Below are 26,823 nucleotides of genomic sequence, written 5' to 3' on the forward strand. Positions count from 1 at the left end.
CCGGGCCCCCGGGGCATGGCCCTCCGGAGTGCGCAGGGCGACGGCCCCAACTCCAGCCACTGGGACGGCGGCGCGGAGAAGGCAGGTACGGAAGCCGACCAGGGCGCCGGGAGCGGCCTGCGAGGGCGGCCCAGGGGGCAGTGGCAGCTGGTGGCGGAGGCGGTGCCGGAGGGGCGCGGGCTGGCGACCCGGGGCTGCGGCGGGGTTCCGGGCGGCGGGAGAGGAAGAGGCGGAGGGCCCGGGGCACGTCTGATGGGGAGAGGGCCTGGAACTGGGGGGCTCGGGCGGGTGCCGAGCTGACCCGAGGGAGCCTGGCGGCAGAGTAGCGTCCCCAGGCAGTAGAGCGGGCGGGAGCTCCGAGCCCCGGCTTTCTTCCGTCTGGAGAGGACCGGGACTCCCCGAGCGTGGGCAGGCCCACCCTGTCCCAGGCTTCCGCCACGTCCGCAGACTCACGGAGCCGCCTCCCCGAGGGAAAGCAGCTCTCCCGAACTTCATTCACTGTCGCCGGCTTGATTGACGCGCTGTCCGCGTACCGCCGATTTAATTACCATACAATTCTCCCTTTAAGGTGCACAGTTCAGTGATTCTTAGCACAGTCACAAAGTTGTGCAGCCATCGCCGCTGTCTGATTCCGAAATGAAACCCTTACCCATTAGCAGGCACTCCCCATTCTCCAGTATTCACGAAGCCTGGCAACCACGAATCGACTTTCTGTCTTCTGCCACCTATTTTAATGTTGTTTAGTTGTGTAAAAGCGACCTGGCGCTACGGCTCGCGCCTGTAATCCCAGCGCTTTGAGAGGCCGTGGTTGGAGGATCGATTGAGGCCAGGATTTCGAGGTCAGGCTGGGAAACATAGCGAGGTCTCATCTCTACAAAAAGTTTTTTTTAAAAAGCCGGATGTGGAGGCTCGAGCCTGTGATCCCAACGACTCAGGAGGCTGAGGCGGGAGGATCGCTTGAACCCAGGACTTGGAGGCTACTCTATGATTTGCGCCACTGCACTCCAGCCTGGGTGACAGATGGAGACCCTATCTCAATAATGAGTAAATTATTGTATACAAAGCGATTCTATTTTTATACTCTTAGTTTGGACCATTTCTGTGAACTCATGTTTTTGTTGCACATTATGTTCTCAAATGTTTTTCAATAAATACATGACAGTTAAAATTATGAATGTACACCGTGAACCAAGTTAAATAATCTTTTTTCCTTGAGGAAGACTAAGGTGACTTTCCCCATTTCCAGTCCTCTGATGGATGGTACCCATAACAGAGCCAAACACGTTATTCAGCCCACGTATTTTGAGGAAGCTGCTGGTATTCATATTTTATTTTATATTTTATTTGGGCTCATTTTCTGTTTTTTCTCTTTTTCTCATGTTCTGATACTGAATGGAAGTGGAGCTCTGAACCCTTTGGCACCGTAACCCTTTCATTACTGGTGTTTGTGTGATGTCTGTCCTTATGGCATAATAGTCAATGCCCTAGGCAGCATGGGTCTCGTGACCTGTTGGCAGTGCAGCTGTGTGTCTGTTGCAAGACTTTACCGCCTCTAGTTTCCTTGATTTTGCTTCTCTGGATGAATGGGACAAATTTAAAAATGAGGTTTTTTGTTTTTGTTACTGTTTTGTTTTTTAATCATATCAGAGTATTGTTGGCAAAGTTCCTAGTGCTATCCGTCTTTTGTAGCATTTATGATCAGATTGGTTTACTCACTAGACTGTTTTTTTCCATTATAGGGGTGAAACATTCTTAAGTCTTTATAACCTGCTTTATGTTCCAGGTAGTTAACAGAATCTTTGCTAATTTGGATACTGTTTTGTAGAAACTACTAGTTAAGACCTCCAAAAACAGAGGCTACTTTGTTTTATTTTGTGTTTAATAGGACTCTTACCCAGACTGAAATAAGGTTTTCCTCTCCTGCTGTGGTCTTCTGGTAGAGACATGGAGTTAAAGCATTTTTTTTTTTTTTTTTTTTTTTTTTGAGAGATGGGATCTTGCTCTGTCACCTGGGCTGGAGTGCAGTGTCACAGTCAAAGCTCACTGTCACCTCCCAACTCCTGGACTTAAGCAATCCTCCCACCTCAGCCTCCTGAGTAGCTGGGACTACAGGCATGAATTTTTAAGTTAATTTCCAATGTCAATGTCAGGAGTTGTGGGTGGGTGTAGGGGGATGTCTGTCTCCCTCCCTCCACACAATACGTCCCCAACCCTCCATTGTTTTAAGACTATCCATTGCTTAATGTGAGCTTAACTTCAGTTTAAAGACTGTAAAGCTTTTATGATAATGCAAGCTTAAACCAAATAATCAGTATGGAATTTTGTACTCTCACACGAGATTCCATTATATAAATTAGTTGATCCAAGTTAATATTTGTTTTGGTGATATGAAAAAAATACATGAAAAAACTTGTAGAGGAGGCATGGATAGTGGTCATCTTTAGTTGTTATTTAGTGCTCTAATCCAGGTGACTTTGGACATGCCTGTTACTCTGAGGAGGCAGAAATCTTTACCTGGATTCTGTAGCCAGAGTTGGGAGAAATATAAGACAGTAGTGGGTTGTGTCATCTTTATCTGAACCATTAAGAACAACAGTTCAGGCCGGGCGCGGTGGCTCACGCCTGTAATCCCAGCACTTTGGGAGGCCGAGGCGGGCAGATCATGAGGTCAGGAGATCGAGACCATCCTCCTGGCTAACACGGTGAAACCTTGTCTCTACTAAAAATACAAGAAATTAGCCGGTGTGGTGTTGAGCGCCTGTAGTCCCAGCTACTCTGAGGCTGAGGCAGGAGAATGGTGTGAGCCCAGGAGGCGGAGCTTGCAGTGAGCCAGATCGTGCCACTGCACTCCAGCCTGGGAGGCAAAGCGAGACTCCGTCTCAAAAAAAAGAACAACAGTTCAGTTAAAGTGTCCCATTGTTAAAATTAGCATTTTAGGGAGTTGAGTCTGATCTCCCTCCCTGACTACAAGACCCTGTTGCAGTTATTTCTATACCTGTTGCTGTGGTACCCCTCAAATGAAGTCTGCTTTGCACTCTTTATCAATAAATAAATAAAAATAAGCATTCTAATGAAGAGTAGGCCAAAGTCATACCTATCTTCCTCTGTCGAATGAATTACTTTTCAGGCATCAGGGATTTATTTATAGCAGTCTTATATTTTGCAGCCAGCTGTAGGACAGTCATTTCGTTCCATCATGGTTATGATAGCCAAGACCTCTACTATAAAGGAATTTGGAAGGTTTCGGCTTTGGAATAATAGTGCAGTCTCTTGTAAATGGGGCAATAAAGAAATTGGAGAAGAAAGGATTGAGGGAGATTAGAATGGCATACATTCTACCTCTAGATGAAATGTGGGCTTTTATTCCAAGCCAGATATGGCATTCTCAAGTCCAGAAATGTGTGTCCTGCTCTAAATCTATAAAGTTTATCTTGAAATACAATACATAATAAGCATTTATTTTAATCTTTTCCTGAACATGCCAAGAATAGCTCTATGGTGTTTCTCTTTCGGAAATAAACAGGATGTCTGTGAATTTGTTTTTCAGTGGAGATGCTGCTAACCTCCCTCCTTGTGTCATCTAGCAGTTGATCTCACTCTGTAATTCATACATCTTTTGCTCACTTGAGTTTTCTGTTTCCTCTTCCCTTTTTATGTCACAATGAAAATCTATACATTTAGTTGGACTAAAGTATTTGTCAGAGTGGCACACGTGGGAGTGCTTTCTCCATTGGCCACTGACATTTAATCACTAGGGTGTGGGGTTGAGGAAGGTGGTGTTGGGGCCTGAAAAAAACAGCAGTCGAAATCCACACTGGGGCAGCATCCTACTCGGGAAACACCGGTAGTTTTACAAATAGGCCAAAGAGTCTGCAGATCTGTTTAGAGAGTTCTGCAGTGAGCATCATCTTAATAGTATGGGAAAAATAATGTCATTTACTGCAAGCCAGTTTTTTCCAGAGGAACAATAAACTAAATCACTTATTATATTCTGCATGTATTTGTTGCATTCCCACAGAGTGCCAAAAATTTTGAAATAGTAAGTAAATTTTGAAATGCAGTATTAAAAATAGAATTGGAGGCCAGGTATGGTGGCTCAACGCCTGTAATCCCAGCACTTTGGGAGATGGAGGTGGGTGGATCACTAGAATCCAGGAGTTCAAGATCAGCCTGGGCAACATTTTTTTTTCCTCTACCAAAAAAAAATACACACACACACACACACACACACACACACACACACACACACACAGTAGCTGGGCCAGATGGAGCCCGTCTGTGGTCCCAGCTACCTGGGAGGCTGAGGCAGGAGGATCACTTGAGCCCAGGAGGTCAAGGCTGCAGTGAGCCACGATCGTGTCACTGTACTCCAGCCTGGGTGACAGAGTAAGACCCTGCCTCAAAAAAAAAAAAAAAAAAAAAAAAAAAAAAAAAAAAAAAAATTGGAACAGAATCTTAAGAGAAATGAGTTATGGGAGGTATGATTTGAGGATTTGAGTTCAGAATTAAGTGACATTCTGGCAAATGGTTTGTCAAAACCTCATGGAAATTCAGTTGACTGCATAGTGTTTTTCCCCCCAAGATACAAGATTTCCTTTCCCCCAGTTTGCCAAATAACATTTAGAAAGAGAGGTGAGGTGGATGTATGTCTAAACAAACTGAAGAAAAATTATCATACTCTTAGCAAATAGGTTAACAAGATTTCTGAATGTCAGCTTCCCTCAAGCAGTATTCAGTATTGCCGCTCAAGTGCTGTCAATTTGTGATGTGTGGAAAGTGCAGGGGTACTCCCAAGTTAAAAAAAATTAAATATGTTAGATTTTTTTCTCTTTGTTGGAAATTAAATTCTTCTCAGGTTTTGCCTTCACCAATGTTATATAAAAAGTCTTCTCTGTTTCCTGCGTGTTTTTGACCCCTCTTGAAAACATATAGCCTGGTCTTCCAAAGGATGGCCCTCAGGCCCAAAGTAAAATCCCTCCCTGTGTTCCTCCTGAGTGCAGGATAAACCCAGACTCCTTTGCGGGATGAATCCAGCCCAGCCTCTTACTGCGGTGCTACCTGCTTCCGTTCTCTCCCTTTGCCTGGCACTTCAGCGTCTTAGAACTCTTTGTTTCCTGGACATGGTGTTTCTTTCATGTGACAAGGTCTTTGCATATAACTATTTTCTTCTGCCTGGGGTAGTTTTCCCTTAACACACTCTTCCCTTTGGCAAAATTTTCTTTAAGAAGGTACCAGAGCCCAGTGTGGTGGCTCACATCTGTAATCCTAGCACTTTGGGAGGTTGAGGCAGGAGGATTGCTTGAGCCTAGGAGTTCAAGATCAGTGAGACCCCACCTCTATAAAAAAATTTTTAAAATTAGGCATGGTGGCACAGAAGTCTGAGGTGGGAGGATCGCTCGAGCCCTAGAGGTTGAGGCTGCAATGAGCTGTGATTATGCCACTGTACTCCAGCCAGGGCAACAGAGTGAGACCCTGTCTAAATAAATAAATAAAAATTAAAAAGAAGGGCCAGATGCGGTGGCTCACACCTGTAATCCTAACACTTTGGGAGGTCGAGGTGGGTGGATTACCTGAGGTTGGGAGTTCGAGACCAACCTGACCAACATGGAGAAACCCCATCTCTACCAAAAATACAAAATTAGCCAGGTGTGGTGGCGCATGCCTGTAATCCCAGCTACTCGGGAGGCTGAGGCAGGAGAATCGCTTGAACCTGGGATGCGGAGGTTGCAGTGAGCCGAGATCACACCACTGCACTCCAGCCTGGGCAACAAGAGTGAAACTCCATCTCAAAAAAAAAAAAAAAGAAAAAATTGAAAAGAAGGATCCAGAATATGTTCTTGGTGAAGCCTTTCCTGACTGCTTTAGAAGTAGTCATTCTTGGCCGGGCACGGTAGCTCACTCCTGTAATCCCAGCACTTTGGGAGGCCGAGGCAGGCGGATCCCCTGAGGTCAGGATTTCGAGACCAGCCTGACCAACATGACAAAACCCCGTCTCTACTAAAAGTACAAAAAATTAGCCAGGCATGGTGGTGAATGCCTGTAATCCCAGCTACTCTGGAGGCCGAGGCAGGAAAATTGCTCGGACCCAGGAGGCGGAGGTTGCGGTGAACCGAGATTGTGCCACTGCACTCCAGCCTGGGCAACAAGAGCGTAACTCCATCTCAAAAAAAAAAAACAAAGAAATAGTCATTCTTTCCTCTGGATTTTCATAATCCCTCAGATTCTATTATATATAATAATTGTTTGTGTCCCTGCTGTAAGCCCTTCAAGGGCTGGGAGGGAGTAGTTCATCTTTTTTATACCCAGTACAGTGCTTACTTAGTACAAGTAGACACTCATTAAGTGACAGACTGAAGAATGCCTGGACAAATGGGCAGGCGGATGAATGGGTGGAAGGAGACACCTGAGTCAAGAGCTTGACACATCTCATGAACAATTGACTAGGTGCTATGCTGACAGAAGAAACTGGAGATTTTTGTTTGTTTTTGAGACAGAGCCTTACTCCGTCACCCAGGCTGGAGTGCAGTGGCACAATCATGCCTCACTACAACCCGCCTCTGCCTCTTAAGCAACTGGAATTACAGGTGCACGCTGTCACACCCAGCTATTTTTTGTAGAGACAAGGTTTTGCCATGTTGCGCAGGCTGGTTGCTCTCCAAATACTGGGGTCAAGCAATCCGACCACCTTGGCTTCCTAAAGTGCTGGGATTATAGGCATGAGCCCCGTCTCAACTAAAAACCATGCCGGCAGTGCTTTTTATTTTATTTTATTTTTATTTCTATTTTATTTATTTATTTTTTTGAGACAGAGTTTTGCTCTTGTTGCCGAGGCTGGAGTGCAATGGCACGATCTCAGCTCATTGTAACCTCCACCTCCTGGGTTCAAGCGATTCTCCTGCCTCAGCCTCCCAAGTAACTGGGATTACAGGCACCCGCCACTACACCTGGCTAATTTTGTATTTTTAGTAGAGACAGGGTTTTGCCATGTTGATCAGGCTCGTCTCGGAACACCTGACCTCAGGTGATCTGCCTGCCTCGACCTCCCAAAGTGCTAGGATTACAGGCATGAGCCACCAGCCTATTTTATTTTATTTTTTATTTATTTATTTTATGAGACAGAGTCTCACTCTGTTGCCCAGTCTGGAGTAGAGTGGCGCGATCGCGGCACACTGTAACCTCTGCCTCCTGGATTCAAGCGATTCTCCTGCCTCAGCCTCCTGAGTAGCTGGGACTATAAGCGTGCACCACCACACTTGGCTAATTTTTATATTTTTAGTAGAGACAGAGTTTCAACATGTTGGTCAGGCTGATCTGGATCTCCAGACCTCAGGTTATCTGCCCACCTCGGCCTCCCAAAGTACTGGGATTACAGGTGTGCCCAGAAGGGGTTTTATTTTTAATGATTTCTAGGTAGGGTAACCATTTAATTTGGCATCCAAACTGGGACATATTTGAAAGTACTGGGAGCAAAAAGGGTTTGCTGTGAACAATTTGCCAGTACTCTAGGTATAAACCAGGAAGATCTCAGACAAACGAGAACAAATGGTCACCCGACTAGGTTACCAGGAAACAGCAGTGAAGCCAGGAGGGCAGATTTACCGAGGTGAAAAGTCACTTGTATTATCTTTCTGTCTGCACCTCCAATTGCACATGACTCCAAACCAGTTAGTGCCTCTGTTTATGTGGTTTTTATGTTTCAGGTCTCATAGGTAGCTCACCTGTGACTTACTAGAACCAACTTTAATTTATGTTAATAATGGGCTGGATGTGATGGCTCATGCCTATAATCTCAGCACTTTGGGAGGCTGAGGCAGGCAGATCACTTGAGGTCAGGAGTTTAAGACCAGCCTGGCATGGTGAAACCCCATCTCTACTAAAACACAAAAAAATTAGCCAGGCGTGGTGGCAGCATGCGCCTACAATCCTGGCTACCTGGGAGGCTGAGGCCCGATAATCATTTGAACCCGAGAGACAGAGGTTCCAGTGAGCCAAGATTGCTCCACTGCACTCCAGCCTGGGATACAAAGCAAGACTCTGTTGCAAAAAAAATAAATTAATTAAAATAAAATAATAATAATAATGTACAGCTTTGTCATGGAAACAGTTTGTAGACTATAGTCTCAGACTAGAACATTGCTAGGGAAGCTGCTTAGTGTCCCTTCTAAAATCTAATGTACCTTCTGATGTTAGTCCTTTCTAAAATCTACCCTGCCTTCTGGTGATATCTTCCACTTCACATGAACTCTGGTGCCTTGCGTCTAATATATACTACATAAATGTTTTTGCATTAGTCTATTTACTGTCAAATGGAAGGGCCGTATCTCCTGGCCCTTCGTCTGTACCCTTCATCCCAGGCCCTGAATGTCCTTCCTTTCCTTTATGTGTATACATATTTAGTTTTATTGTACCAAGGCAACTCGTACTTTTTTTCCCCCCTTTTTTCTTATATAAGCAGGTGAATCCATGTTCTTTTTGCCTTTTTTTTTTTTTTTTTTTTTTTTTTTTGAGACAGAGTTTTGCTCTTGTCACCCATGCTGGAGTACAGTGGCATGATCTCGGCTCACTGCATTCCCCACCTCCCAGGTTTAAGCGATTCTCTTGCCTCAGCCTCCTGAGTAGCTGAGATTACAGGTGACTGCCACCATGCCCAGCTAATTTTTTTTTTTTGAGACAGAGTCTCGCTCTGTGCCCCAGGCTGGAGTGCAGTGGTGCAATCTTGGCTCACTGCAAGCTCCGCCTCCCAGGTTCACTCTGTTCTCCTGCCTCAGCCTCCCGAATAGCTGGGACTACAGGCGCCCGCCACCACGCCTGGCTAATTTTTTTGTATTTTTCTAGTAAAGATGAGGTTTCACCATGATAGCCAGGATGGTCTTGATCTCCTGACCTCATGATCCGCCCGCCTCGGCCTCCCAAAGTGCTGGGATTACAGGTGTGAGCCACTGCGCCTGGCCTAATTTTTGTATTTTTAATAGAGATGGTGTTTCACCATGTTGGCCAGGCTGGTCTCAAATCTCCTGACCTCAGTGATCCACCTGCCTCGGCCTCCTGAAGTGCTGGGATAGGCTGGGTGTGGTGGTTCACGCCTGTAATCCCAGTACTTTGGGAGGCTGAGACTTACAGGTCACCAAGTCAGAAGTTCGAGACTAGCCTGACCAACATGGTGAAACCCTGTCTCTACTAAAAATACAAAAAAGAAAAGAAAAAATTAGCCAGGCATGGTGGCGCACGCCTGTAATCCCAGCTACTCAGGAGGCTGAGGCAGGAGAATCACTTGAACCTGGGAGGTGGAGGTTGCAGTAAGCCGAGATTGTGTCTCTGCACTCCAGCCTGGGTGACAGGGCGAGACTCTGTCTCAAAAAAAAAAAAGGGGGGGGGGTAGGATTATAGGCATGAGCCACAGTCCCTGGCTGCTTTTGGTTTTTTTGTTTGTTTGTTTGAGACAGAATTTTGCTCTTGTTGCCTAGGCTAGAGTGCAGTGGCATATGTCATCGTCTGGGCTCACTGCAACCTCTGCCTCCCAGGTTCAAGCAATTCTCCTGTCTCAGCCTCCCGAGTAGCTGGGATTACAGGCATGTGCCACCATGCCCAGATAATTTTTTGTACTTCTAGTAGAGATGGGGTTTCTCCATGTTGTTCAGGCTGGCCTCCAACTGCCGACCTCAGGTGATCTGCCCGCCTCGGCCTCCCACGGTGCTGGGATTACAGGCGTGAGCCACTGCGCCTGGCCTGTTGTTGTTGTTGTTGTTTTGAAACGGAGTTTTGCTCTTGTTGCCCAGGCTGGAGTGCAATGGTGGGTTCTGCGATCTCAGCTCACTGCAACCTCTGTCCTCTGGGTTCAAGCAATTCTCCTACTTCAGCCTCCTGAGTAGCTGGGATTACCGGCCTGCGCCACCATGCCCGGCTAATTTTGTATTTTTAGTAGGGGTGGGGTCTCTCCGTGTTGGTCAGGCTGGTCTCGAACTCCTGATCTCAGGTGATCTGTCCGCCTCGGCCTCCCAAAGTGCTGGGATTACAGGCGTGAGCCACCGTGCCCGGCCTTGTTTTTGTTTTTAGAGACAGGTCACCAGGATACCTTCCTCCTTTTCCTGCCAAGCCCATTCTGCTGGAGTGGAAAAGTCCAGTGCCTTGATAATAGGGTCTTGCTCTGTCACCTAGGCTGAAGTGCAGCAGTGCTATCATAGCTCATTGCGGCCTTATGCTCCTGGGCTCAAGTGATCCTCTCGCCCCAGCCTCCTAAGTAGCTGGGACCACCATGCCTGGCTAACTTTTCGTACTTTTTGTAGAGACAGGGTCTCACTTTGTTGCCCAGGCTGTTCTCGATCTTGTGGGCTCAAGTGATTCTCACACTGCGGCCCTCCACAGCACTGGGATTACAGGCGTGAGCCATTGTACCTGGCTCCCTTAACTCATACACTTTTGTTTGTTTGTTTGTTTTTGAGATGGATCTCACTATGCTTCCCAGGCTGGAGCACAGTGGTGCGATCTTGGCTCACTCTAACCTCCGCCACTGGGGTTCAAGCAATTCTCCTGCCTCAGCCTCCTGAGTAGCTGGGATTACAGGCATGCGCCACCAGGCCAGGCTAATTTTTGTATTTTGATTAGAGATGGGGTTTTCACCATGTTGGTCAGGCTGGTCTCGAACGCCTGATTTCGTGATCCACCTGCCTCGGCCTCCCAAAGTGCTGGGATTACAGGTGTGAGCCACTGCACCTGGCCTTTTGCTCCTACACTTTTAACATGTAAAACTGAGCATCATCTTTCCAGTGAAACAAAAATAAAATTTAAAAATGAACAGGAACAAAATTACAATACAGAATTCAATTCCAAGTAAGATCCTACAGGTTATGCTGATTCTCCTAATCAAGTGGTGAGGCTTGAACCATCATTAAGAGAGAATTTATTGATTTACTGATTTATTTAAACTATATACATATGGTTGAGGCTGCAGTGAGCCATGATTGTGCCACTGCAGTCCATCTTGGGTGACTGAGCAAGATCCTGGTCTCAAGGCGTTGGACTTTTCCACTCCAGCAGAATAGGCTTTGCAGGAAAAGGAAGAAGGTATCCAGAAGCAATGGGAGACAAAAGTGAAGAAAAGGCAGATGTGATGGGTGCTGCTTTGGATTTAACTTAAGAGACCAAAGATAGGTGGGTCTGAAGCCGAGAGAATGTATTGATTGATTGATTGATTGAGACAAAGTCTTGCTCTGACGCTCAGGCTGAAGTGAAGTGACGCTATCTCGGCTCACTATAACCTCCACCTTGCGGGTTCAAGTGATTCTCCTGCCTCAGCCTCCGACTAGTTGGGACCACAGGCACCCGCCACCATGCCTGGCTATTTTTTTGTATTTTTAAAGTAGAGACAGGGTTTCACCATGTTGGCCAGGCTGGTCTCAAACTCCTGACCTCAGGCGATCTGCCTGCCTTGGCCCCGCAAAGTGCTGGGATTACAGACGTGAACCACTGTCCCCGGCCGAGAATTTATTTTAAAAAGGTTGTCTTGCACTGCAAGGATGTCCGTTAAACATCACAGTTAAGCATGTCAAGAGAGTTTTGCTCCCCTTCCTTTTTAAGGTACAGTTCTCAGGTTAGCTTGGCCCTGACCACTGTAGTGTCTGAGCTCTTGGTCATTATTGTCTGCATGCGCCTTTTTTGACAATTATAGTCTACTGCCTTGTGACATTTGGTGTTGTCTTGTGTAATGTTTCTTGTGTTTTTGACATATTTTCTCAATGGTACCGACAACCAGAAAGAACCGAAATACAGGCATCATCCGTTTAAACTTCAGCAAGTCGTCCCTAAAAGCAGACATTCTGTATGCAAACTCTCAGAGCCTTTTACTCCTTTATCCCCCCTGATCTTAGCCAAAAGGACAAAAAGCAATACTCTGTTATTTCACATAGAAAAATATGATAGAAATATGATAGAAAAAAATTGTGAAAACCACAAATTCCCAACCAATTTCCTTAAAAAGTTATTTGTTTATTTATTTATGTATTTATTTATTTATTTGAAGGCTAGTCAAGTAAAGCAGTGAGAGTGGAAAAGGAACAAAGAAATCTGATTGTGATGAATGAGTTGTAAACAGCACCACATGGGGGACCAGCCCTAAAAAGCAGTTTAAACATGGCAAAATGCCTATGAATAACAGACTATCGCATAAGGATGTAAGATGCTTAAAACATTACTTATTACGGTTTTTAAGAAACAGTTCCTTTGTATGCAGTGTCACAGCCTCTCACCCCACCAGCCACACTGGAAACCCAAGTACCCTTTGACACTTTGGTTTTGAAAACATCTCCGTGTTGGCCAGGCGTGGTGGCTCACGCCTGTAATCTCAGCACTTTGGGAGCCTGAGGCAGGTGGATCACTTGAGGTAAGGAGTTTGAGACCACCCTGGCCAACATGGTGAAACCCCGTCAAAAAAAAAAAAAAAAAAATTAGCTGAGCGTGGTGGTGCATGCCTGTAATCCCAGCTACTCGGGAGGCTGAGGCAGGAAAATCACTTGAACCTGGGACGGGGAGGTTGCAATGAGCTGAGATTGCACCACTACACTCCAGCCTGGGCGACAGAGTAAGACACCATCTCAAAAAAAAAAAATCTCTATGTGATTCTAATGTTTTTACCAGTTGTAGTAATGTGTAACAGGAGACCTTTTCATGTGGTTTTGTTTTCAATGTAATACTGAGTTTTGGTGACATGCATTTTTCCTATCTAAACAACAGGAAAAAATTGTTACAGTAAGAGATGTATATGCTCTGTGAAGTTTGGGAATTAAGAATGAACAGACATTATTTTATGAAAACATTGACACTAACTGCTAGATATGCCTGAGTTTACTGAACATTTACTGTAATTATAATTCCTTGCTTGTTACACAGTATATGTCCTTAGTGCTTTGCATATTACGTACTAATTAAATATCTGTAGGTTGATTTGTAAAATACGTGTTGTTTCAGAGTGAGGAGAGGAACTAAATTTTAGTAAGTGTCTACTGTGTACCATGGTAACTATCCTGACAAGAGGGTGTCAGTCCAGAGGCCCAGAGCAGGGAAGTCATCTGCCCAAGATTATGGATCAGATAAGTGGCAGACCCAGGATGTGAACCAAGATCTGTCTGATTTTAACACATCTTTTTTTTTTACTTATCTTTTTTTTTTTTTTTTTTTTTTGAGACAGAGTCTCACTCTGTCTCAGGCTGGAGTGGAATGGCACGATCTCGGCTCACTGCAACCTCCGCCTCCCAGGTTTAAGTGATTCTTCTGCCTTAGCCTCCTGAGCCACCACCATGCCCAGCTAATTTTTGTATTTTTAGTAGAGACGGGGGTTCACCATATTGACCAGGCTGGTCTCAAACTCCTGACCTTGTGATCCGCCTGCCTCGGCCTCCCAAAGTTCTGGGATTACAGGCGTGAGCCACCGCACCCAGCCGACACTGTCTCTTAAAAACAACAACTAATAATTATTTCCAGTCTGTGTCTATGATTTTTGGTTCAGACCTATAAAAAGAGACTCTCTTTTTAAAAATTGGCGATTTAAAATCTGTTTTATAATGGGCTCTCCAAGCCCTCCCCCATGAGGCCCAGTAGACTGGGCCTGAAATGATAGTGCATGTGGCTATGAGACTTTATGCCAGCAGGCAGTCTTAGAGCTCAGAGGAGATACTACCTGTACCTCGCATCAAAAAGGAGATTGAGTCCTAGGCAGAAAACGTGCACGTGCTGAATGGACGCCTAATTCTTCCCTATCCTTGTTTTCAGACTTTAACGCCAAAAGGAAAAAGAAAGTGGCAGAGATACACCAGGCTCTGAACAGTGATCCCACTGATGTGGCTGCCCTTAGACGCATGGCTATCAGTGAAGGAGGGCTCCTGACTGATGAGATCAGACGAAAAGTGTGGCCCAAGCTCCTCAATGTCAATGCCAATGACCCACCTCCTATATCAGGTAAGGGGAGTCGGGGAGGCTGTGAGGGGAGCGTATCTAGGAGACAGGGAGAAAAGAAGTCCAGGATCTTTAATTTTTATGGTCCTTTCAAACCAAGGGTATATGAATAAATCTAGAGTATTTTGGGAAATGCTTGGGCCCACTCTGAAAATAAGGCCAAACCGATAAGTAGAATTTAATTCAAAAGTGGGATGAGTTCTTTTTTTATTTGTTTTTATTTTACTTATTTATTTATTTTTAAGACGGAATCTCGCTCTGTTGCCCAGGCTGGAGTGCAATGGCACAATCTCAGCTTACTGCAACCTCTGCCCGCTGGGTTCAAGCAATTCTCCTGCCTCAGCCTTCCTAGTAGCTGGGATTACAGATGTGCGCTACCACCCCTGGCTAATTTTTGTATTTTAGGTAGAAACGGGGTTTTGCCATGTTGATCAGGCTCGAATTCCTGACCTCAAGTGATTCGCCTGCCTCGGCCTCCCAAAGTGCGGGGATTACAGGAGTGAGCTACCATGCCCAGCCAAGTTCTTTTTTTATTAGGGATTAAAATATTGCCTAGGCAAGTGAGTTTATTAAAAATGCGTATGCTTTATTCTACATACTTGCTTGGCAAGTGTCTTTTAAAAATGCATATTTTGGGCTGGGCGCCGTGGCTTATGCCTGTAATCCCAGCACTTTGGGAGGCCAAGGCGGGTGGATCTTGAGGTCAGAAGTTCAAGACCAGCCTGGTCAAGATGGTGAAACCCCGTCTCTACTGAAAAAAAAAAAAAAAAAAATTAGCCAGGTATGATGGTGGGTGCCTGTAATCCCAGCTACTCGGGAGGCTGAGCCAGAGAATTGCTTGAACCCAGGAGGTGGAGGTTGCAGCAAGCTAAGATTGCGCCACTGCCCTCCAGCCTGGGTGACAGAGCGAGACTCCGTCTCAAAAAAAAAAAAAAATGTGTATTTTGTGGCTGGGCAAGGTGGCTCACACCTGTAATTCCAGCACTGTTGGAGGCTGAGGCAGGAGGATCACTTGAGACTGGAAATTTGAAGCCAGCATGGGCAACATTGCAAAACCCTGTCTACAAAAAGTTAAAAGTTAGCCAGACATGGTGGTGTACCGCTGTAGTCTTAGTTGCTTGGGAGGCTGAGGCAGGATTATTTGAGCCCAGGAGTTTGAGGCCAGCCTGGGCAACATGGCAAGATCCCATCTCTAAAAGTAAAGTAAAATTAAACACAAAAACACCCTCTTTTGTCCAGGCACAGTGGCTCACGCCTGTAATTGTAGCATTTTGGGAGGCTGAGGCAAGTGAATCACTTGAGATTAGGAGTTTGAGACCAGCCTGGCCAACATGGTGAAACCCCATCTCTAGTAAAAATACAAAAATTAGCTGGGTGTGTTGGCGCATGCCTGTAATTCCAGCTGCTAGGGAAGCTGAGGCAGGCGAATCGCTTGAACCCGGGAGGTGGAAGTTGCAATGAGCCGAGATTGTGCCAGTGTACTCCAGCCTGGGCGACAGAGGGAGACACTCTCAAAAAAAAAGAAAACACCCTCTTTTTATTTGGAAATACTGAGATCCTTTGGAGTTGTATAATCCTGTAATTCTGTGAAAAGAGTTACCTAACTAATATGCAAGGCCTATGTAGTAAAAAGAGTTCCTTGGAATGCAGTTGAAAACAGTAAAGAAAAGTCCTGCAGAACAGTGAATCCACCCTGCTGGTCATTCACTCAGCTCACCTTGTAGCTTTCCTGCCATCATGGCAAAATGCCAAGTGCTGAGGATTCTTTCATTCAGTTGGCAAATATTAGTTGTGCTATGATTGTGTGCCAGGTACTGGAGATGATTGAAACAGGACTTCTGCCACCAAAAAGTTCACAGTGTCATGATGTCACCCAGTAGGTGTCGAGTTGCCACTTGTTACTATCCTTGGAATTGGCTGCTTCAGAGCAGTCAGCTTTTTGTTGGAAGGCTAAGGCAGTGCCATATTCACACCCTGAATCCTGAGATGATGTTCTTCTACCAGGTTCCAAACTTCCCTCATCTTCTTATACCATGAAGCCTGCATGTGAGGAAGTGTTGCCCAGCCTTACTAGCTTTTGATTTGGGTTGCGAGGGAAATGTACGCTTATTATACAGCACTTGGTTTGTTTGGGGAAAATGTACACTTGTTATATATATAACAGCTAGAGACTGCCTCCTTACTTTCACACTGTATTGGACTTACCAGCTGAACACAAGGACTGTCTCGTCTTTGCAACATCTTAGTTTTAGAATTGCTGGGTCAAGAGATGTTAGGTGGTTCTTTGTGTGAGTCTCAGTATACCTTTCTAAACAGCTTAGTGCTCCCACAATTTTATAGGTGTTAGGGTTTTTTTCAGTCATGTATTGTTCCCACATTCATGATTTTATTTGATCCTTGGAAGGGAATATCCTCATTTTGTAGCTGTGGACTTTGAAATTCAGAGCGGTTCCCAGTGATGCATAGTGGCCTTCTGCACAAGGCGCCTGTTCTCCTTACATCTTTGTTCTCCTTCTCACCCCATTGTATTACCTCCTGGGAAGTCTGTGCTCCCTTCTCTTAGGGTCATTGTGACTTGCAGGAAACATTATGTTTGGAACTAAACTAGGGATTCCCTGCCAAATGTTGTATCTTGAGTCATATCCTGCTCTTTGGGAGAAAGCTGACATGTGTCCTCTAGGCCTTTTGCGTCATCCTAGAATGTTTTGCTTCTGGTCTGGCTTCTCAGACATTCCTGCAGTAACGTTCCTTTTCCCTCAATAGGGAAGAACCTACGGCAGATGAGCAAGGACTACCAACAAGTGTTGCTGGACGTCCGGCGGTCGTTGCGGCGGTTTCCTCCTGGTGAGAAGCTCTCGCGGTCCTGCCACATTTGGAAAGACTGTATCTGTCCCAGGTCATACCATGTGACCTAGTATGCTGGACCCTGCCTCCTCAGGGACCTTCAGAACTCTCCTTTTGCTGAGTCATCCTTTTGTTGCCTGGTCACTTTCAGACCCCCACTGTGAAAGCCTGAACCAAAAATAATTTCTCCTGGCCTAGAGGTGGTGAATGAGAGAAGAGGTTTTGTTTTTCCTTGAAGCCACGAAAAGGAGTTAATAAGAATTGTTAGAGCTATCAGTCTGGTGTTTAAGAGCAGATTGGTGTGGAATTGGGCACCAACAAGAATGATTAATATCTTAATTAGGTTTAAAAATAATGGTATCTTGTGCATACATATGTAAGATTCCTTAGAGGGAAGAGAGGCCATTCCCTGTTTGTGTAAGAGTATATTCCTTAATTTGTTCAGCAGCGATAGATAAAAAATAAATAAACACAAAGAAAACAAAAAAAAGAATATATTCCTAAAATTACCTCTTCATTTCCGGAAGAAAGAAAAGAAGGACCATTGTCTCAGTTTTCACAGTGAAGGGAACTGGGCAACAAACGCCACATGGATGACCTATTTTTCTTCCTCTGGCATCTCCACCTTAGGTTGTGAAGAAAGAATTGCTAAAGGGAACAGAAGCCTCTGAGCTCACTGCCTCCCTCTTCTGGACTGTGCTGTGGCCTGGCTTTTGTTGTTGAAGTGGCTGCTTTCCTGCTGGCATTCCTGCTTCCTGGACAGACTTTTGCAATCCCCAGGTAGCAGTAGTCTGCCAGCGTGGTTTTGATAAAAGCACATGCCCACAGTCCATTCCCTTTTCGTAGCCTGCTGGTTTGGATGAGATCACACAGGACAGATGCCTCCCCCCCCCGCTTTTTTTTTTTTAAAGACAGAGTTTCACTCTTGTTGCCCTGGAGTGAAATGTGGCTGGAGTGCAGTGGCACTGTCTCAGCTCACTATAACCTCCGCCTCCCGGGTTCAAGCAGTTCTCCTGCATCAGCCTCCCAAGTAGCTGGGATAACAGGTGCCCACCACCTCGCCCAGCTAATTTTGTGTGTGTGTGTGTTTTTAATAGAGAGGGGGTTTCACCATGTTGGCCAGTCTGGTCTCGAACTCCTGACCTTAGGTGATCCACATACCTCGGCCTCCCACAGTGCTGGGATTAGAGGCGAGAGCCACTGTGCCTGGCCCCCATTTTTTCCTAGGTAGCCTGTTTTCCCTCTGAACCCTGTATTCCTCTTCCGTTGATGTAGTATCTATGATACTCTTTCTGTAGGCTGAACTTACCATGTGGCTTCATATTCTTTTTCCATTCATGGTCTTCTGGGCTTGACTCACTGCTCTTCTGCTGAAAATTCACACAGGGTTTAATTTTTACTCTCACTCCTTTCACTGCTTCACCTATCAGCAGCCCTGGGTTTGCTTCATTTCCTTATTTATCTTTTAGGGTATGCTTTCTATTTGAGAAGGGGTGGGGTAAATATAGGCAAGAGGTGAGCTTTGCTCTTACCTGCAATCCTTTGTCCAGTTTAGTTTGGGCCCTTACATTAGCTGCTTTCTCTGAGTATGTGTTTGTAACTAAAAGCTAATGGTGTAGGGAAGCTGTGCATGTGCCATTCTTCTAACGTGGCTCATGAGGCCAAGGCTTGGCATTTTTACTGCTGGCAGGACTAGCTCCGGACTCTGAAAGAACTCCCAAGACAGGCTTCCCTGTTTCCAGCTATAATACATCTTTGGATCAAGAGCATCGGTTTTTCCCATAACGTTTGCTTTGGTTTAAAGGGGAACATGCAACTTTAACATTTTTTTATTTTTATATAATTTCATACTTACTGAAAAGTTGTAAAAATAGGACAAAGAATTCCCCAGATACTTTTTACCCAGATTTTCTTTTGTTTTCACATTTTACTACATTTGCTTTTTTAGCTGCTTTCTCTCTTTCCTTCACTTTACACATAGACATACACTTTTTCTCTGAACTATTTAAGTTGCAAACATGACACCTTTTAACCCCTAAATGTTTCAGGATATATTTTCTAAATATAAGGCTCTCATATTCACAGTACACTGAGCAACATCAGTAACAACACTGAAAAATAGTTAACTAATCCACAGATTTTACTCACATTTCACCATTTCTTCGAGTCATGTGCTTCACTGGAAAAGGAAATAAAGATTTATGCGTTTCTCATGCTGTCATTATATCTCTTTAGCCATTTTTAATCTGGAACAGTTCCTTTGTACTGTATGAGAGGCCAGTTATTTTTGTGAAATTTCTCTTACTTTGGGTGTATTGGATATTTCTTCATCATGAGATGTAGGTCTGTGTGCTGTTGATAGGAATCCTGCAGACGTGATGCTGAGCTCTGTCAGTGCATCACATCGGGAGGCAGAGGCTTCTGCGGCTCCCATAGTTGAAATACTGCAGTTAAATACTGTGTCCCAGCAGTATGAACTGCAGCGACTTGGTTAAGGTGGTGTCTGCAGCTTCCCCCACTGGAGAGCTAGCGGCTGCCTTTTCCTGTATGCCAGGTGGTATCAACAGTGGATCCTGATATGCGTTGCCAAATTATTTGTAATTCATTTTCCTTTTTTCTCTGAAAATCCATTGCTGGCCTTCTTCGACCTCCTTGTTAACTAGGCTGCTTGGTATGTTCAAAGGCATCTCCTCTCTGTTCCTGTCCCCAGGCATGCCAGAAGAACAGAGAGAAGGGCTCCAGGAAGAACTGATTGACATCATCCTCCTCATCTTGGAGCGCAACCCTCAGCTGCACTACTACCAGGGCTACCATGACATTGTGGTCACATTTCTGCTGGTGGTAGGCGAGAGGCTGGCAACATCCCTGGTAGAAAAATTATCTACCCACCACCTCAGGTACCAGTACAGAAGAACATGAGAGGACAGGCATCACTCCTCAGCCGTCCTGGGGATAACTCATTGGCCCATTTTCTGGTCAACTTTTTTTAGGAGTTTGAGCCCTTGCCACCTCTAGCCCTGATCTAAGTGTTTGGTGACCAGGCTTATTGAATTGTCTCCTTCCAGGGATTTTATGGATCCAACAATGGACAACACCAAGCATATATTAAACTATCTGATGCCCATCATTGACCAGGTGAATCCAGAGCTCCATGACTTCATGCAGAGGTACATGTGTGTCCGCATTTGTGTGTGCATGCATACACACACCCACACCCTTCCTCACAAGCCGAGCGCAGGCTCCTCATTGTCTTGGGGGGATTTGTTAAGTTCTCCCAAGTTGTTCCAGTCACCAGCAATCTGGATAATTCTGTTCTTGGAGCAGTTTTTGGGGACTGTGCTCTTTGGGGGACATATCCCATCCCTTGAGTTTACATCTAGTGGGGAGAGGTGGATAAGGTATGTATGCCGAGGTAGATGTTGAGATGATTGCCACAAGAGAAACACGAAGTCCTGTGGGATCCAGCGGCGAGAAGGAGAAGGCCGACAATGGGTTGTTTTATTTCTCAAGTACCAAAGAGAAGAACTGGTTTTTTGCAAATCCCATGTGATGTTTTGTTTCTTCTCTGTTTAGTTGGAAATGTGTTCTTGGCCAATGCCTCTTTTTAAAAAAAATTTTAAAAGGTAATGGCTATGCCTTTTTTTCTTTGAGATGGAGTATTTGCTCGTTGCCCAGGCTGGAGTATAATGGCGTGATCTCAGTTCACCGCAACCTCTACCTTCCAGGTTCGAGCGATTCTCCTGCCCCAGTCTCCCAAGTAGCTGGGATTACAGGCATGTGCCACCACACCAGGCTAATTTTGTTTTTTTAATAGAGATGGGGTTTCTCCATGTTGGTCAGGCTGATCTCGAACTCCCAATCTCAGGTGATTTATCGCCCACCTCGGCCTCCCAAAATGCTGAGATTATAGGCGTGAGTCACCACGCCTGGCAGCTACATCTTAAGATATTTCATTTGTCTCATGTTGATTGAAAAATTAATGCGGTCATGTTTTCAGGCCTGGAAATATGTACCTGTGCCCCCCACAAGGGTAAGACTTACTCAGAAGGAGAATCATGGCGTAGTTCTCTGAAAACAACTGCTTCTCGTTCCTGTAGTTGACATTTGTTGGCCATTAGGAGAGCACCCAGTGAGATAAAGCAGCCAGGACCCTGTTGGGGTGTTAGTGTCATGGTACACCTTAAAGACTTTGTATTAAGTATTTTCTGAGGAGAAGATGCTGAATTCCTTGATAGCTGAATTTTCCAGAAATTCTATTCCTTAATGCTTCCTTCTCACCAGCACTGAGGACAAAGAAGGCCCAGAGAGAGGGAAGGGATGGCCCACAGGATCTGACACCTGGCTTTCCTTTGTTTTTAGTGCTGAGGTGGGGACCATCTTTGCCCTCAGCTGGCTCATCACCTGGTTTGGGCATGTCCTGTCTGACTTCAGGCACGTCGTGCGGTTATATGACTTCTTCCTGGCCTGCCACCCACTGATGCCCATTTACTTTGCAGCCGTGGTAGGTACAGGCCACGAGCCAGCAACTAGGTTCACCATCACCCATCCCACTGTGGTCATTTTCCCTGAAGGGAAACCTGGGGATTATGGAAAGATGCAAAAGACAGCACTTTTGAGGCTGGTGTGCCTGGACACCATTCTATGCAATATTAATGGGGGTGTCACAAAAAAAATAGTAAGTTGTGAAATGCTGGGTAAACAAAATCAGATTTTTTTGCTGCATGGCTCTTCTGAACCTTTAAAACGCTAATCTGCATTGTGAAGTGTCAGGGTTCCTATTGACATTGCCTGGAACATATATTCAGCTGATGAACACAATTGGGGAAGTAGTAGTACAAGCTGCCAACTCCAGATTTAAGAAAAGAAGAGATCTGCTGCCATGATAGACAAGGAAGTGGCTTGTGGTGGAGGGTGGGGGCTCCAGTTAGTAGAAGGGCCTGAGGGATGGGGTGGAGATGGGAGTTCAGGGAAGTCTTTCAGTGGCCACTGGTCCCTTGAGCATCTGGGTTTGTGGACCAAAAGTCAGAAGGAAGATGCTTAAAGGGAGCAAGACTGTTCTTTCTCCTGTTTTGAACCATGTCTTCTATGCTGGAGCTCCAGGAAACTCCCAGTAATTCTTCTCCTTTCTTCTAAAAGAATCTCCTTCATTTCTTTCAAGACTTAAAGGGACACCTGAGCAGCCCAGTGTGCCTGAAGGACTTAGATTGTAACTGGTCAGCCTTTCATGTCACGTGGTGGGAGTTCGGAGGAAGGGCCAGACAGTAGGAGTAGCACTGAGAGTATATATGTTATTACTTCCTTGATGGATACAAGAGTTTGCTGAACATTTGGGCTGAGTCCTGTCTGTAACCAGTTTAAATTCATCTCCAAGGATAATGGAATGCAGGCAGCCCAGGCCCCGTGTGTCTGGCCTCTGACCACAAGGCTTTACTACCTCCCCGCAGATTGTGTTGTATCGCGAGCAGGAAGTCCTGGACTGTGACTGTGACATGGCCTCGGTCCACCACCTGTTGTCCCAGATCCCTCAGGACTTGCCCTATGAGACACTGATCAGCAGAGCAGGGGACCTTTTTGTTCAGTTTCCCCCATCTGAACTTGCCCGGGAGGCCGCCGCCCAACAGCAAGCCGAGAGGTGAGCAAGGCTGGGACACTGGTTGAGTGGGGGTGGCTGTAAACGAGCAGAAGTGAGGGAAGGTTTGTGTCTGGTGGGACAGGATTGGGGCATGTTTCCAGAGATTGAGCTTAGGCCAGTGGAATCCCCACTGTAGACGTATGGGTCTTTATCAAGAAGAGCTTTCCCAGCCATGAAAGGCTCTGCCCGCAGCCTATGTGGTGTAGTTTTTCTTTTCTCCTCTTCTTTCATACCACTTCCTTCCTTCTGCCTCTTTCCCCTGCAGGACGGCAGCCTCTACCTTCAAAGACTTTGAGCTGGCATCAGCCCAGCAGAGGCCTGATATGGTGCTGCGGCAGCGGTTTCGGGGACTTCTGCGGCCTGAAGATCGAACAAAAGATGTCCTGACCAAACCAAGGACCAACCGCTTTGTGAAATTGGCAGTGATGGGGCTGACGGTGGCACTTGGAGCGGCCGCACTGGCTGTGGTGAAAAGTGCCCTGGAGTGGGCCCCTAAGTTTCAGCTGCAGCTGTTTCCTTGAAAGCCAGAGAAGACCTTCCTCTTACATCACATTAAGGTCTCACCCTTCCATGGAAGGATTGGGAGGGGTGGAATTTCCTTTATTAAAAGGGTTTCTGTCTAGAGTTTTCTATTCCTGCCACCCTGCCCTGCCTGTTCGTGTTTGCCTTTACTTCAGAGGCCAATAGGAGAGCCTACCTGACACAGAGGGCACTCGGGGGCCTGGCACAGAATCTTATGCCCCTCCCAGTGGGCCTTTGGATGGGCTCTCTGCCACCTCCCCTGGTGTTGGAGGAAGTGGGTTTCTGAAGCTTCCAGCTGCCTTTGCAACCTGCTGGGCCTGGGCTGCCCTAGTTACCCCGTAGAAAGTGAGCTGGAACCTGGGATGCCCTCTTCACTGCTCCTGGTCTGCCCGCATCCGATGAACACAGGAGGAGGGGGCTGCTGCTGAAGGAGTCAGGCTTGGGATTGAGAACAAGAGGCCAAAGGACTCGTCTGGGAGCATGATCGGCCCATCTTACTAGCAGCTCCATCAGCTGGTCAGAAATCAGAGACAGACGGGAACTAGGTTACTCGTTAAATCCTACCTATCTTCCGCCTAGAGATTGAATGGGCATTTCCAGTCAAGTGGGAAGGAATGCTCATTTTTAGGGCCTAGACCTAGACTAGTTTTGCCTGCCTTTTTTTTTTCTCCCTGTTTTCTTCTACAAGCCACAAAACATTGCTTATAAAAAGTACTTTTGTTACTATTTTTAGAATATATACACCCCATATGTAAATTACCCTCACTTTTAAAGTAATAATAGTTCCTTCACAGAAAAAAAAAATAGTTCTCTTCAGAAGGATGAGCTTCTAAGATCCTGAATTTTACTTTCTACTTGATTGTTTAACATTTCACTTTAGACAGAGTTGCTCTTTGCAAACAGCTTTCCACTTCCAAAGTGCCACTTTCTGACCAGTTTTTCTTCCTGTTTTCCTCAAATCATCCTACTCCCACATAGGCGCCCATTCACTACCTTGGCGTCGTTTTTTGGGTCTGATTTGTCTCATCAACTGGTCTCTCCCACCTGGTTGGAAATGTCATTGGAAACTTGCTGGCACCCAGAAAGGGACAAATGGAGCCTGAAGAGCTTGGCAGGAGCCTGGAACAGCCAACTTCCCTGCCCAAGCTTCTCCAAAGACTCTCCAGGCCTTAGGGAACAAGAGGCATCACTCAGTCCTTCCGGAACAGCTTCCCTCTAAGCAAAGCCAGGTTTGTTTTAGATTAACTCTGGCCTGAAAAAAAAAAGTGCCTTTTGCTGCTTTAAAGAATTGGGGTATATGGTATGAAGCAGCCATGTACTTGTATTTTCCTGGTCTTTCCTGGGCACTGATCTCTCTTGGCAGGTGTTTTCTTAAAGTGAACACACCAAAAGCACCGCACCCCACCATATCCAGACCCCCCGTCCTCCTTGCATGCCTATTGTGTGCAGGGTGGAGGGTGTCCCACATGCCAGGCAGCTGGGAGCCCTGTCCACTGAGTTACACTAAGCACTTTATTTTTATTTATTTTATTATTATTTTCTTTTTTCTGAGATGGAGTCTCTGTTGCCCAGGCTGTAGTGCAGTGGTGCAATCTCGGCTCACTGCACCCTCTGCCTCCCAGGTTCAAGCAGTTCTCCCTGCCTCAGCCTTCTGAGTAGCTGGGACTACAGGCACCTGCTACCATGCCTGGCTAATTTTTGTATTTTTAGTAGAGATGGGGGTTTCACCACATTGGCCAGGCTGGTCTCGAACTCCTGACCTCAGGTGATATACCCGTCTCGTTCTCCCAAAGTGCTGGGATTACAGGCGTGAGCCACCATGCCCGGCCACTACGCACTTTAAAACCAAAAAAAGCTCAAAGTGATGGATCATTGTCCATGGCAGGAGCCCCACCTTGGGGTGAGCCTAATGTAGATGGATTAATTTAGAAAGTGGTGTATTCATCAGAGCAAAGGAAATTATTCCAGAGGTGATGATGCGCCAGATATTCCCAGTGCTCTCCCACAGCAGGCTGGCCCTCTTGTCATCATTTCAGTGGGCGGCAGCAGCTGCCCCTCCTTCCACAAGCACTCAAACCTGTTTGTAAATACTGAAGGAATTGATGGGGTTGAGGAAAAGAGGTTCATGTGACCAGGGTCCCAAGGCCACAGCTTTTCAGATCCTAGGAAGCAAGTGGCATTTGCTTGAGTTGTGGCCTCGGAAGGAGAATGTTTATCTATTTCATAACTTTGCTGACACCAGGATTCTCCCTGTCATTGAGAAGAAAGCATTATCTAATTACCTTCAGGTGGTTTACTTATTCTGTAAAGAATATGTGTAAATATTTTGTACAGAGCCCTGTATCAAATAAACAGCCATATGTGGTTACTAATCACCTCTTCTGTCATTCTGTCCTTGCCCACCACTCACTGGGAATGGTCTCTGATCTGGATGCTCCCCACCTTCCATGTCAGGCCCAGAACTGTGTCGTGGCCTGTGGACTCGTGGTAGGCTTTGACTGGCTAGGAGACCTTGGGCAATACCTACAGTCCTGCTGTTTCTATTTCATCTGCAAGAAGTATGACCCACACACTCCAGCTGCTGCCCAAGGCACCGTGATATTTTATATGTGTGTGTGTGCGTAGATGTTTTTGTCCACAGTTCTGGTTCATCACTTCCATAGCCCTTTGTTGGGGCACTGCAGGCCTCAAAAACGGAATCTCTTTGTTTGTGACCTTATGCCCTCATTTCACTTGCTCAATGCCAGACTCTAATCTGACTGTAGCTCATAAGACCCTCATTCCAGAGAGGGTCCTGCCCCATACCCGGGAAGGAGGAATGCTGCACAGAGAGATCAAGAGCATCTAGACAGGACTTGCTGGCTTGAGACCTTATGCTTTTTGTCCAGTTTCTTCTCAACATGGTTGCCATGCTTCAGCCATGCCTATCCAATGATGTCTCCATAAAAGGCCCAGGAAGATAGGCTTTGGGGAGCTTCTGGAGAGCTGAACATGTGGAGGGAGGGAGGGGAATGAGAATTTGTCCATGTGCCTAGAGGATGGCACACCCCCACTCCATGAGGACAGAAGCTCCAGCATTTGCCCAGGACCCTTCCAGACCTCACCCAGTGTATATCTTCATCTGGCTGTTTACTTACTTGTATCCTTTCTAATAACATTTGTAATAAACCGGTAAACATAAGTTTCCCTGAGTTTTGTGAGCCACTCTGGCAAATCATCCCACCCAAAGAGGGTGGTCAGTCCGATGTGCAGAGGGGGCAGTCGCGTGGGACAGAGTCCTGAACCTGTGGATTCCATTTCCAGATACTAAAGGTACAGTCAGCACTGAATTGAATTGGAGGATACCCAGCTGGTGTAGGCTGCAGAATTGCTTGCTTGCTTGGTGTCGGGAGAAATCCCCAACACATTTGGCCACAGATGTCTCTTGGCGTTGAGAGAGCAGCGGAGGAAAACACAGTTTGAGTTCATGTTTTTTCCACTCTGGGTACTGTCACAGTTGACGCAACTGGTGCGGGTCTGGGGTGCTCTGGGCTACGTTTCACACCCTGGTCTGGGGATCCTAGGAGCTGGCATTTGTTTTTGGATCCTAACCAGAGCTTGATGTGCCGCTTCTCCTCCACATGGCCTTTCTGTCCACAGAGGAGCTGTTCAGCCTGCTCTTGCCAAGCTTTCCAACATCCTCCAGACACTGCCGGCGGCTGGGGAGCGCGAGCGAGCGCAGAGCAGTGCCCGGTACAGGGCCTCCACCCTGGGGACGGGGCCATCAGGGAGGCCCTGTTGTCTGTGTTGTTCGTTTTCCTTGGCCCAGAGGGGAGATGTGCAGGTTCCCAGGGCCAAGCCATGGCACTCGGCTCCTGCCACTGTGGGCCAGGGTCACGCTG

The 26,823-nt window shown here is 46.2% G+C and overlaps 1 protein-coding gene across 1 annotated transcript; it reads left to right on the forward strand.

Moving 5' to 3' along the window:
• Positions 1–26,123, forward strand: TBC1D20 (TBC1 domain family member 20). The gene is made up of 8 exons (XM_010361286.2): positions 1–85; positions 13,762–13,947; positions 16,708–16,788; positions 19,499–19,685; positions 19,854–19,955; positions 21,148–21,289; positions 22,233–22,420; positions 22,686–26,123. The coding sequence occupies exons 1-8, from the start codon at positions 16–18 to the stop codon at positions 22,939–22,941; spliced, it is 1,212 nt and encodes a 403-aa protein (XP_010359588.2). The 5' UTR covers positions 1–15; the 3' UTR covers positions 22,942–26,123.
• The last annotated feature ends 700 nt before the right edge of the window (positions 26,124–26,823 follow it).

The sequence above is a fragment of the Rhinopithecus roxellana genome, chromosome 13 (genome assembly GCF_007565055.1).
Source record: "Rhinopithecus roxellana isolate Shanxi Qingling chromosome 13, ASM756505v1, whole genome shotgun sequence".
Lineage (NCBI taxonomy): Eukaryota > Metazoa > Chordata > Mammalia > Primates > Cercopithecidae > Rhinopithecus > Rhinopithecus roxellana.

Bases quoted from the DNA above. Each gene is read 5' to 3' on its own strand.
- TBC1D20 (XM_010361286.2), top strand. From the start codon at position 16: ATGGCCCTCCGGAGTGCGCAGGGCGACGGCCCCAACTCCAGCCACTGG. The intron at 16,789-19,498 runs GTGAGAAGCTCT...TCCTGTCCCCAG, and splicing joins GTTGCGGCGGTTTCCTCCTG to GCATGCCAGAAGAACAGAGA. The intron at 21,290-22,232 runs GTAGGTACAGGC...ACCTCCCCGCAG, and splicing joins CCATTTACTTTGCAGCCGTG to ATTGTGTTGTATCGCGAGCA.